This window comes from Electrophorus electricus, chromosome 17 (genome assembly GCF_041902795.1).
Source record: "Electrophorus electricus isolate QZ-2024a chromosome 17, ASM4190279v1, whole genome shotgun sequence".
Classification (NCBI taxonomy): domain Eukaryota; kingdom Metazoa; phylum Chordata; class Actinopteri; order Gymnotiformes; family Gymnotidae; genus Electrophorus; species Electrophorus electricus.
The window spans coordinates 1,192,410-1,205,702 of NC_137513.1; the positions used below are offsets into that span (position 1 = coordinate 1,192,410).

General features: G+C 46.4%; 1 protein-coding gene across 2 annotated transcripts in view; it reads right to left on the reverse strand.

The window, feature by feature from the left end:
• Positions 1 to 1,248: 1,248 nt before the first annotated feature.
• Positions 1,249 to 13,293, reverse strand: part of caln1 (calneuron 1) — a 49,534-nt gene continuing 37,489 nt past the window's right edge. For both annotated transcript variants that reach the window (XM_035534248.2, XM_027024713.3), the window contains exons 5-6: positions 6,865 to 7,021; positions 1,249 to 3,618 (exon numbers count right to left, since the gene is read on the reverse strand). In XM_035534248.2, the coding sequence (XP_035390141.1) occupies positions 3,491 to 3,618; positions 6,865 to 7,021 (285 nt within the window). In that variant the 3' untranslated portion in view covers positions 1,249 to 3,490. The remainder of the gene's footprint in view (positions 3,619 to 6,864; positions 7,022 to 13,293) is intronic.

The following is a 13,293-nucleotide window of genomic DNA, read 5'->3' on the forward strand; positions in this document are numbered from 1 at the left end:
TTACATAGTGTGCAATAGGCCACTGCACAATTCCTGTTTCTTGCAAACGCGATGAAATAAAGACTGTAGCCTTTAGGACTAATTTAGGAACACACACTACACGATGATAAACTCACTGCACTATGATATGTCTGAAGATTATTTATATAGTAGGAAGAGTCAATCTGAGGGTCTGTACCAAATCACCCCATATGATTGCTTCACTGGCTATTATTACCATGGTGATGGACACTTAAACTGGGTTCAAAATGTAGCCTATGTGAGTAAGTGTGATGTAATTCCTCCATGTGTGCATTAGACGGAGATACTCGTTGCTCTTTTCTTGTCTTTGAGAAGTGATGTACTAAGACCATGACAGTTCTACTGCAGGATTGTTCAATACAAACCCAACATTGGGTATTTGCTGCTTGTCCAAAATCATGGCTTCCTAAATAGGAGAAAACAACAGGAGCAGCAAAAACAACGAAGAGATACTAGTGCCACGCTGGACGTACTGGTGCCACGCTGGACGTACTGGTGCCAAGATGGAGGTACTGGTACCAAGCTGGCTGTACTGGTGCCACGCTGGCCGTACTGGTGCCACGCTGGCCGTACTGGTGCCACGCTGGACGTACTGGTGCCACGCTGGACGTACTGGTGCCACGCTGGACGTACTGGTGCCAAGATGGAGGTACTAGTACCAAGCTGGCCGTACTGGTGCCAAGCTGGATGTACTGGTGCCAAGCTGGACGTACTAGTGTCATGCTGGATGTACTAGTGCCATGCTGGACGTACTAGTGCAAGACCGGACATACTAGAGCCAGGCCGGACTTACTAGCGTCATGCCTGATGTACTACAGTCACGCTGGACATACTAGTACCAAGCTGGCCATACTGGTGCCAGACTGCCTTTGCCAATAATAATACTAATTTCTGGGAAAGAAAGTCAACCTCCTAGTCAAATCTTTGTGTCCGCATGATCACCGTTTCATGATTGGTCACATGTAGCATAAGTGAGATGAACAGGATGTTTAAAAGGTAGATTTGAAAGTAATAAGATGACCTCCAGTCTACACGTCCGTTTACAACTGACATTCTTAAAATATGAAATGAAATGTAAACAAACTTTAAACATGGTTTACATGTCACTTTTTAAATGAGGGGTATTTCCACTTCTGTTGCAAAAAAAGCATTCTAGACAATTTTCAGAACAACACTAATTTACAGAATGTGCACAGAAAGGGAACAAGAGGAAGGGAAACATTGTAATGGACACTATAAAAATCTTTTATTGCGTAAATGTTATGCATTTATACTATACAGGTTTAATATTTACAGTACCAGCTAGAGCATCTTATAACAATTTGTGTCATCTCTATGACAGATATTTTGCATGCAAACATCGGTTGGGGTATCTGTGTGTACGAGCTCTGTGTATATAAGAGAGAGAGAATTTTGGTAAGTATAATAATTCCAGAAATGTACTTACAAAGAAGTCATTGAACCACAAACTGCTACTCCACAAACATAACATATTTCCCTTGGGATCTCATCACATTCTGTTATTATTATTATTATTATTATTATTATTATTATTATTATTTAGAAGGTTTGGTTCAGTTTTTCATCTTGACTTTTAATAATCCAGTTATAAATGCCTGCAAACTCACTACACTTTTGGACCTCATTCATCAACAAATGAAAACTGAAGAAAAATATCATTAATTTTGTGTTAATTAAAATATTCTACTTGTGCAAACACATATATTACAGTGCCATGTTTCCTCTCCCGTGGTCTTTATATAATCAAATGCTACAAGCTAATGTTATAATCCAGTGTAGACACAGACAACATGAGGGCCATGATCATAAATAACAATCAGTTCATGCATCCAGCACCAGGTGGAGCCAGTGTACAGGTGTGGATTCTGAATTCTGCCTCTCCCGTTCTCAATACATGAGGATCAGCATTTCAGTGCAAAAGAGTAAGTGTGTCTCTCTCCACTCAAATGACAGTTCTCACTGTTTAAGGAGTAGAAAACTAACTAATATGGCTTTAGTCAGACGGAGTCAGACTGCAGAGGGAGCCGAGAGCTGGCAAACAGGTTTGGGGTACCGCAACCCCGTCCACACCTGCAGACGTGTGCAGAAGGTCCCAGCGTGTTGACTGTCATGCATGTACACAGATTGCCTAATACAGGAGAGCACAGGGGACTGGTATTTACGCAGCTCTACGCGATCACATGCATCTGACAAAAAAGCAGAAACAGCAAGGTGAGAAAAATGGCATGGGATTCTTGTACAGGAGCCAAGAGCAGAGTGAACACTCGTCAAATGGCAAACCAGCTGAGCTCCATCAAGCCAAGAGCAGGTCTGTCCATCTCCCTGGATGCTGACGATACACGGGAGCGGAACGCCGCCAAATACGCGCGGCCCGTAGAAAGGTCACTGAAAAACCAGACAAACGGAGGTCATGTGCAGCTGGATAAGACGCGGACGTTAGTGCACACTAGTGCGCTGATGACCTCCTAAGGTCACTGAGATGGTTGCTGTGGTTTGCTGTGCAGAAGGAGAGGGAAAGGGGGTCATCCCCCCCCATAGCTCAGAAGGTGGCGCGGAGACTCTCTGATCTGTAGGCATGGAGGGATGAAGTGAAAACCACTGCAGTGTCCAGACTAAGAGCTAAAGACCTTCACACAGACCTTTCCATCAGGGCAGTCCCAGCTACCTCGGCTGTAGGAGCTCCTAATGCCCGAGTCTTAAACACAACACTACTGTATGAGCACTGAGTTGTGTGCTACAGTATGAACGCTATAGTATCCTCACTAAAGTACACACTACGAAATGAACACTAGTATTCATACTATCACCAAAAAACTGCTCTCTTCTGCCTAAAAGACATAAAAGACATAAAGGACAAAGAGTTAGAATGATGACGAGGCATCTTCAACATACTGGGGGGACAGAAACCTGCATCAGTAATGAGTTGGGACATTTGGGACAGAGCGGCTCCCCCAGCAGGCTCTGGGTCAGACTCCTCCAGCGGGCTCTGGGTCAGACAGAGCGGCTTTCTTCTATGCTATGCCGGGCAGGCGAGGAGCTCCTGGTTACTCCTTCCCTGTGGAGCAGTTCTTTGTCGGGGACCTGAGCCTTGCCAGAGGCAGCGAGGTGTTTTCTGACTCCCGTCCAGTTATTGCGTGTGGGGAGCCGTGGGTGGCGCAGGAGAGGGGTGGGACATGGTACGAAACACGAGCCCTTTGAAGTCCCTGCTAGTGAGGTGGAGAGGGGGCTGGGCGAAACAGCACCCCCTGCTGGCTGTCACTCAAGACAACAAGGTTAAAACAACAGAGCAGGAGGAAGAGACTCCCCTGCTCTCAGCAAGGTGTTTGGTTTCCTTCGATTGGAGGTCGTTGCGAGTTTTATCTGCGTCTTCTTAGGCAAGAAAGAAATGACGTCACTGATGGACATGCACATGCAGGCTCCGCCCCCTGCCCCACTCACAGTGGTGCCACTACTCCATGCCGTTACGCAGCATCTGATTGGCTGCGATGAGCATGACACTGATGATGAAGGCCATGGCGAAAGCACAGATGAGGCTCTTGCGCACACACGTCTGTCGGTTTTTCTTTTTAGGATGGACTGGAGTGGAAGAGAGGACACGCACGCACGCACGCACACACACACACACACACACACACACACACACACACACACACACACAGATACAAATAGAGAACATTTACTTGTGTGCCAGCAGAATCCTTAGCTGCAAAGGCCACTAACATTCTGCGGAAATGATCACAAAACAAAAGGCATCGCAGGTTCAAGGTCACGTCTGTGTTAGTCGCAGGCACAACATACGACTCCATGAACTCTGCCCTGTCAGAGTTCATGGGTCACATGATCTCTGTGGGTTTGTACACATCAGGGTGGAGGCAGAATGTGGTAACGGAGCACACCTGGGCCGCCTGCGGCTTCACTGGCCCTTGCCATGGTGCTGTGTAGGGCAGGCCACTAGGTGCCTCACGAGGACAGAGACACAGATTGTATGCGACCTTCACCCCTGTGATGCTCCCCATCAACTCCAGTGAGTCTCTCCGCCTGCAGCCATACCATGGCCTGCTTACCACGGATGTGCAAGTGTGTATGAGCACACCGTTACCTGTGTCTATGTGGCTACCTGTGTGAGTGTATGAGCAGTTACATGTGTGTGTTTGTGTGTGTGCACCTGTATATGAGCACACTGTTACCTGTGTGTATGTGCGTACCTGTGTGAGTGTGTGTGTGTATGAGCATTTACATTTGTGTGTTTGTGTGTGCGCACCTGTATATGAGCACACTGTTACCTGTATGAGGCTACCTGTGTGAGTGTGTGTATGAGCATTTACATGTGTGTGTGTGCATGTATATGAGCACAGTTACCTGTGTGTATGTGTGTGTGAGCACATATCTGTTTGTATGTGTGTGTTAGTGTATGTACGAGGATGTACCCATACTGTGTTTTTCTATATGTGTATGTGCACGTACCTGTGTGTTTGTGTGTGTGTGTGTATACAAGCATGTACCTGTGTGTATGTGTGTGAGCACATACCTGTGTGTATGTGTATTAGCACATATTTGTGTGTGTGTGTGTGCATATGAATAACAGAAGTTGCCTAACTACATTAACACACAACTTTCTACTTTACATGTAGCTATTACTGATACACAGTTTAATAACTTTAATATATTTATAGCCCATTAATACAGAGATAAGTATGATTATGCAAATGAGTCTTAATTAAGCCCTTCAACACTATTCTTGAAAATATTAGAATGTACCTGTGTGGTGTAATGTTTATATTTTATGTCCCTGCATTATGACCACACCCATAAATTTATATATATTTACTGTGGAAAACAACGTGAACACAGCCACTGTAATTAGAAGCTTTGGTTCTGTGGTTTCAGCTGTGGTTTAACTGTGGTTTAGCTGTGTTTCAATGGTGGTTTCAGCTGTGGTTTAACTGTGGTCAGTTGTGGTTCTGCTGTGGTTTAACTGTGGTTTGGCTGTGGTTTAACTGTGGATCGGCTGCGGTTCCGGCTGTGGTTTGACTGCGGTTCGGCTGTGGTTTGACTGCGGTTCGGCTGTGGTTTAACTGTGGTTTAACTGTGGTTCGGCTGTGGTTCAGCTGTGGTTCGGCTGTGGTTCGGCTGTGGTTTAACTGGTTTAACTGTGGTTTAACTGTGGCTGTGGTTTAACAGTGGTTTAACTGTGGTTCAGCTGTGGTTTAACTGTGGTTTGTCTGTGGTTCGGCTGTGGTTTGGCTGTGGTTCCAGCTGAGGTTTAACTGTGGTTCGGCTGTGGTTTAACTGTGGTTCGGCTGTAATTCCAGCTGTGGTTTAACTGTGGTTCGGCTGTGGCTGTGGTTTAACTGTGGTTCGGCTGTGGTTTAACTGTAGTTCGGCTGTGGTTTAACTGTAGTTCGGCTGTGGTCACAGTGCGGAGACACTGCCCTCTCCGCTCAGGCTACTATGGGGAGTGACTGATGGTGACGTAGCAGTTCCTGCAAACTTTGAGTCACAGGCGTGTTGAGAACTGGTGAGCACAAGGCTGTTAAGGACGGACGTCCCTCACCTGTCTGACACCTGCTATGGTCACCTCCTGAGGACCGCACAAAAACAGCATTACATATGTTTACCTCCTCGGCTAGTGTCCACTGGTCAGAGTAAAACCTTCCTATGGTTTCTGGCATGTTATGAGTTTCAGGCTGATAACCTTGAGTACAATTCATCAAGTGAAAACTTTAAATGCAAAATGTACTTGGTCCCCAAGTTATACTTAAGGTAAGGATATACCTCCATCTTGACACAACCGGCCCTGTGAGGGTGGGACGGACTCCCACTCCAATATGTAAAGCAGTGGGTCACCTAGAGAAGCCACACCCACTTCTTTAATTCCCTCCTCCTGCTTACATTATGCATAAATATCCCAAAAAGATTCAGCTTTCACATATAGTCCTTTGACCACAGAGGCTTTGAATGTGCATATTTGCCCTATCTATCAAATAGTTTCTGCATATTCATGAGGAGGCGTAGTCACTAGGTGGAACTCTTGCAAATGATATGAGATCTGTCATTGCAAACAAAGCCCAGAAGCACACTGTCCTTCATGACAGGAAATCATGGGAAGCACTGTGACTATTTAGTCCACATGATGCCATTAACATGTGACCTCATTTTAGAGCACTTGGAATGGGTTCATTTAAATGCTCCATTATAAAACGGCTGAAATGAATGGATTTATTGAAATATACTGTGATTAAAGGGTTTATTAAATACTCTGTTTTGCAGTTGATCAGATTTTGACATTTGACAGGCTGCATGATTTTAACTTTGGTTTTCCTCTTCAGGTAAACTGCTGAATTACGTAGTGCTTTAAATTAGTTCCATCATCTGAATGGAATACAGATCTGAAAGATGTCAAAGTCCATTTGATGTTTGACTACAAATGTGAGGTTTTTTTGCCTCTCCATACAAACCCACTTCCAATGGCCTTTGGAATTTTCTTTGAGGGTATCTGGTAATCGCAAGCACTGCAAAGTATAGAAACACTATGGAATATGCACACACACACAAATACACCTGCACGCAGACACGCACCTGCATGCACACACGCAGATACACCCCTGCATGTAGACACACCTGCACACAGACACACACCTGCATGGAGACGCACCTGCATGCAGACACACCTACACACAGACACACACCTGCATGCACACACGCAGATACACCCCTGCAAGTAGACACACCTACACGCAGACACACCCCTGCATGTAGACACACACACACACATCTGCACATAGACACACACACACCTGCAGTCAGGACCATTGGACTCACCTCCTTCAAACTCGGTCTGGCAGTTGTCTGCGTTCTCGTTGAGGCTCTCCTCCTCATTGATGATAATGTTTTCTATGTCCTTCATCGTGAGGTGGTCACGGAAGGCATGGAAGAGGATGTGCTTCAGCTCCTCCAGGGTCATCCGCTGCATGTCGAACTGCACCACACACAGAGGAGCCTCGTCAGGAAACGGAGACGTCACCATGAGAAAACCACCAATCCATCTCTGTACACACAGCTGGAGATTAAAAGGTGGTTTTGTAATCAGGGGAATCTTGTGATTCAATGTCCTTCAGTACCTTTTTTCAGAACCTGTTGTCTAGATTAAATAAAATTAAATAAACAGAGACCCACTTTTTTTTTTCCACGCTCTGTGTCCTCTGATCTCTGCGTACGTTCTATCAAAGGTCCCCTTAACTCCTACTGTTTCACAAAGTTCGCTGAAAATAACCGTATTGCTCCTTGGACAAATCTGATCGTTGTGCAGTTATGCACTTAAGAAGTTTAGCCTAATCTCATGCTGCAATATGTTTACTTCACATCTTCACCTGATTGAAAATCTCACAGCTCAAACCTCACAGCTGTGGTCTGTGTCATTGCATCCGACAAGGGGAGAAACCTGGACCATCTGTGCACTTCCTGCTAATATGTTCAATGGTCTGCATTTTTTGCGACCTGTAAGAGAAGCATGTTAATGATATTAACTTATTCAGCGTGGTGTCGTCCATCACATGGATCGATGTCTCAGGGCCAGGTAATTCCCTTTCCAGTAGATCAGTGTGACCGATTATTAACAGAGCTGTCAGGCTAAAGGCTCGGAGAGGCAGCGTGTCACTACATCTCTTAAGAGGTAAGTGAATCTTGAAACAGAGAAACCTACATTCCACTTCCCCTCTTTCAGTTTCCAGAAAATTTGGGACATGGAGATTCAGTTTCTAATTTTAGTGCTCTAAAGAGAAAGCACTGCTAGACCAAGCTGTGGTTTTATCAGACTCATAATGAAACACAACAGGAGATTACAATAGCTGACAGGCTAATACATCTGACAACCTCTAAACTATTACAGGCACAGTATGCACACTGCCACTGTAATGTTTAATTTTACTGGATTTCTGAAAGCCAGTAAGGACGAGGGGTTCTACCACCATATCTGAGGGGACTTTGGTTATACCACCTACAGTGTGCGTGAGGGTGACTTTGTATATTACTTCAAGCGGGCGTCTTGGCATCATGGTTTCACATTGGCAGCATTGGTGCCTGTAGTTTCCCGCTTCACTAGAGCCAGTGGTGGCTCAGTGGGTAAGTTACTGGATTAGTAATCAGAAGGTTGTCAGCTCAAGTTCCACCACTGCCAGGATTCCGCTGAACAAAGCCTTAACCCTCAAGTTGCGTTCAAGTCTTTTTTTGGATAAAACATCGGCTAAATGCCGTAAATGTCAAATTTGCTCCTGTGAGCAGGCAGAAAGCACCTTGATCTGGCTGAAGAGCAGATGTTTCCCAGCTGGGATCATCAGATATGCAGGAATCAGAATGGACTTGCACACACACAGATAGGAAATGACGGTTATGTGGTAGCCCACTGGTTAAGGTACATGACTAGTAATAAGAAAGTTTCTGGTTCAAGTGCCCCTGCTACCAGCTTGCCACTGTTGGACCCCTGAGCATGACCCTTAACCCTCAATTACTCAAGTTGGGTTCAGCTATGATTGTAAGTTGCTTTGGATAAAAGTGTCAGCTACATGTAAATGTTATATTACACAAATAGACAAACAGGAAATTCAAAAACAAAGAGCAAATTTGCAGCAGAGCAGGCGATGACAAAAGCTAATAAATCTAATGGAGAAGACTAAAGTAAACAAAACAGAATTGCTAGAATGGATAAGAGTACAAGAACAGGATCTATTACATAGAGATACAAATGAAGAATTAAACAAGAGAGACGTCATACTGAAGGTGTGCACTGGCACTTTGAATCATTTCTAGGGCCTGAAAAGAAATCCGCCATTAAACAGGCAGACAAGGACTTGGCCAGTTGGGTTAAAGTGCTTTAAAGTGCCTCACAGCTTGAGCAGTTGGTCCCTCCACCCGCGTGAGATGAGTCTAGAAGGATTAAAATATCAGGCTGAAAATTACAATCAGTTTTAGTTCATCAGCCAGACAGAGGCGTCTCTTCGCTACGTAGGACCTCCTCTATATCCTGCTTGGGTTTCTTTCTGGGAAAACTCCCTCTACAGACTCACTGTTTCAAATTTTGATGGGTCAAAAGCAGATCAGAACGAATCCTACAGAACGAGAGGTTCAGCTGTGGTTCGCCTGTGTCCAGCAGCCTGGCCATTCATGACAAGGGCTGGGAGTGTTTTGGGTTTTTAGACGTGAACTAAATGACAACTCACTGTTGTCTCATCACTCGACTGCTTTAGTGCACCGCACAGCGGGCATGACTCTCTCTCACTCAGTGTCTTCCCCATGAGAGAGAAAATTCCATTTTATGTACAGTCTTATACATCGTCTTCTCTGAAAAGTAAATTGCATTTATATGACTGGAAAAGAGTCATAATAACCTTTAGGACTGAACAGCAGTAATGTATGTGTGTGTGTGTGTGTGTGTGTGTGTGTGAGTCCTGATGTGTGTGAGAGAACTGCAATCTGAGGGCAGTGGGGCAGAATGGTCCATGATCTTTTCTCTGCTTCTTTGTTTTAACCTTTGGAGTACAGAGGCATAGGTGAGCTGTACCATGTCCAGAATCACTCCATCCTGGAGTTCAATAAATGCAGAGCTTGGAACTGGACAGTTCCACACCTCCCTGTGTTCCAGCACACTGCACCAGTGCTCCCACTCCTCCCTGTGTTCCAGCACACTGATCCAGTATTCCTACACCTCCCTGTGTTCCAGCACACTGATCCAGTATTCCTACACCTCCCTGTGTTCGAGCACACTGGTCCAGTGCTCCTACTCCTCCCTGTGTTCCAGCACACTGATCCAGTACTCCCACACCTCCCTGTGTTCCAGCACACTGATCCAGTGCTCCTACTCCTCCCTGTGTTCCAGCACACTGATCCAGTACTCCCACACCTCCCTGTGTTCCAGCACACTGATCCAGTGCTCCCACACCTCCCTGTGTTCCAGCACACTGATCCAGTGCTCCCACACCTCCCTGTGTTCCAGCACACTGATCCAGTGCTCCCACACCTCCCTGTGTTCCAGCACACTGATCCAGTGCTCCCACACCTCCCTGTGTTCCAGCACACTGATCCAGTGCTCCCACACCGCCCTGTGTTCCAGCACACTGCACCAGTGCTCCCACACCTCCCTGTGTTCCAGCACACTGCACCAGTGCTCCCACTCCTCCCTGTGTTCCAGCACACTGATCCAGTATTCCTACACCTCCCTGTGTTCCAGCACACTGATCCAGTATTCCTACACCTCCCTGTGTTCGAGCACACTGGTCCAGTGCTCCTACTCCTCCCTGTGTTCCAGCACACTGATCCAGTACTCCCACACCTCCCTGTGTTCCAGCACACTGATCCAGTGCTCCTACTCCTCCCTGTGTTCCAGCACACTGATCCAGTACTCCCACACCTCCCTGTGTTCCAGCACACTGATCCAGTGCTCCCACACCTCCCTGTGTTCCAGCACACTGATCCAGTGCTCCTACTCCTCCCTGTGTTCCAGCACACTAATCCAGTATTCCTACACCTCCCTGTGTTCCAGCACACTGATCCAGTATTCCTACACCTCCCTGTGTTCCAGCACACTGATCCAGTGCTCCTACTCCTCCCTGTGTTCCAGCACACTGATCCAGTATTCCTACACCTCCCTGTGTTCCAGCACACTGATCCAGTGCTCCTACTCCTCCCTGTGTTCCAGCACACTAATCCAGTATTCCTACACCTCCCTGTGTTCCAGCACACTGATCCAGTATTCCTACACCTCCCTGTGTTCCAGCACACTGATCCAGTGCTCCTACTCCTCCCTGTGTTCCAGCACACTGATCCAGTATTCCTACACCTCCCTGTGTTCCAGCACACTGATCCAGTGCTCCCACACCTCCCTGTGTTCCAGCACACTGATCCAGTGCTCCTACACCTCCCTGTGTTCCAGCACACTGATCCAGTGCTCCCACACCTCCCTGTGTTCCAGCACACTGATCCAGTGCTCCCACACCTCCCTGTGTTCCAGCACACTGATCCAGTATTCCTACACCTCCCTGTGTTCCAGCACACTGATCCAGTGCTCCTACTCCTCCCTGTGTTCCAGCACACTAATCCAGTATTCCTACACCTCCCTGTGTTCCAGCACACTGATCCAGTGCTCCTACTCCTCCCTGTGTTCCAGCACACTGATCCAGTATTCCTACACCTCCCTGTGTTCCAGCACACTGCACCAGTGCTCCTACTCCTCCCTGTGTTCCAGCACACTGATCCAGTGCTCCTACTCCTCCCTGTGTTCCAGCACACTGATCCAGTATTCCTACACCTCCCTGTGTTCCAGCACACTGATCCAGTACTCCCACACCTCCCTGTGCCTGAGCAGTCAGAGGAAATCCACATCTACTACAGCAAAACTGACATCTGCCATTGGCTGGTGCCTGCACACACTGACGCACACACTCACCATCACACACCCCACATCACAATATTGCCACCTCCTGCGTAAAGCAGTGTAACTTCTGATAACTTCTGGATGTCACTCACTATATGCCTACTGAGCGCAGTATAAATCTGGTGTTAAAGAAAAAAACTCAACTTCTAAACTTGTATTACATATGTAAAACACCCTGTCAATGCCTCTCTCTGACATGTGTTTTACATGTAAATACAATCAGCTGACATCAGCACTAGCATTGATGGATGGCAAAGCGACCCGACGTAAAAGAGATTTACGATGGTTGTCCTCCGGGGATGAATGTCCTGTGATGGCGGCCTAGCTCTGTGCGCTGAACTTAGGGCATATGCATATTGAGCTGTATTGAGCTACTCCCAAATACAGCGCTAGCATTGTATTGACACATGCACCTCACGCTGTGCACCAGTCGGCTTCGTGTCGATTACCAGCATGCTAATGCGATCTGTCTTGTTGTCACGGTGCCCTGAAGCTGTGGCCAATAGAATCTGTCCTGTCGTCACGGTGCACTGAAACTGTGTCCAATCACTGCCCAGCCTGACTGCATTTAATCATCATCATTTAATATGAGCATATGTGTGAGAGGGCGTGAGTAACAAAATTAATGAGTAAATAAAATAAAAAAGATTCTTCAAATGTGAATGCATCTGAAATCTTCATTTTGTTGTAAGTGCCCATTTGCCACTCCTTACTACATAAATGAATACCAGCCCATCGCACAGATGCCCTGAACACGTGGCCTGATTCCACATTCATCTGACAAGCACACTATGCCATATATCACCATTCTGTGTGGTCCAGTTTCCCAGCACAGAGCAGCTTCACTGTGTCCTTAAACATCCACAAAGCCCTTTCATCATCCGCACACGCCCCAAGTCCCACTCAGAAGATCTTCACGGCTTTTTGTTTATTTATTTATTCTTGGCCTCTATGGTGGGCCCACTGATACATCACTACACTAGTAATGATGATTGCCCAGAAAGCTTGAACCATGACTGACGTTTCGCAGTACACGGAGTGACAGAAATATGAAGCAGCACGGAGCATCTGAAGACACACACACACACACACACACACACACACACACACACACACACACAGTTCTCTGGGCCATCGTGTAACTCAGGGTCCTATGAGACACACAACTTTCCTATTTCCAGAAGCCATTTAGCAGGTCATCTTGCGTCACGGCTCTTCCAGTAATACCATGAGCAACCAACTGGAAACAGGATTAAAAGAGCCATGCCGTGCGGAATTCTGATAACATTCCCACATACTAGTGTGAGTGCTGCTTTTCAGATAAACTGCTGACAGGAATATACCACCACTGTGTAGTGACAGAAATGTACCATCATTGTGTAGTGACAAGAATTTACCACCACTGTATAATGACAGGAATGTACCACAACTGCGTAGTTTTTGAAATCCATAATTTAAGTCATTGGGTATTATACCCATTATTTGTCTCAGAGTGGTCGTCATAGCGACAGCTCCTTCAGTTGTGCCGTTGTCTCTGTACAACAGATACAGAACAGCATTCTGCTATTTCAGTCCTGGTGCACTAGAGCACTGCACAGCCTAAGGAGAGCCTCAGAAGACAGGCAGGGGTTGACAGGCACTTGCGATACCTGGTACAGAGAGTTCACTCTGGGGTCATAGAGAGCCACGGCACTCAAGAGCTTAATGCTTCCAGTGCCATCACATACCTGAGTCAGCACTGTAATGGTTTGGTAATTACCTTTTGAGCTCAAGTGCATTAATGTCCTAATTTGAGCTCAATCAGTACTATGGTATGGAGGCTACAT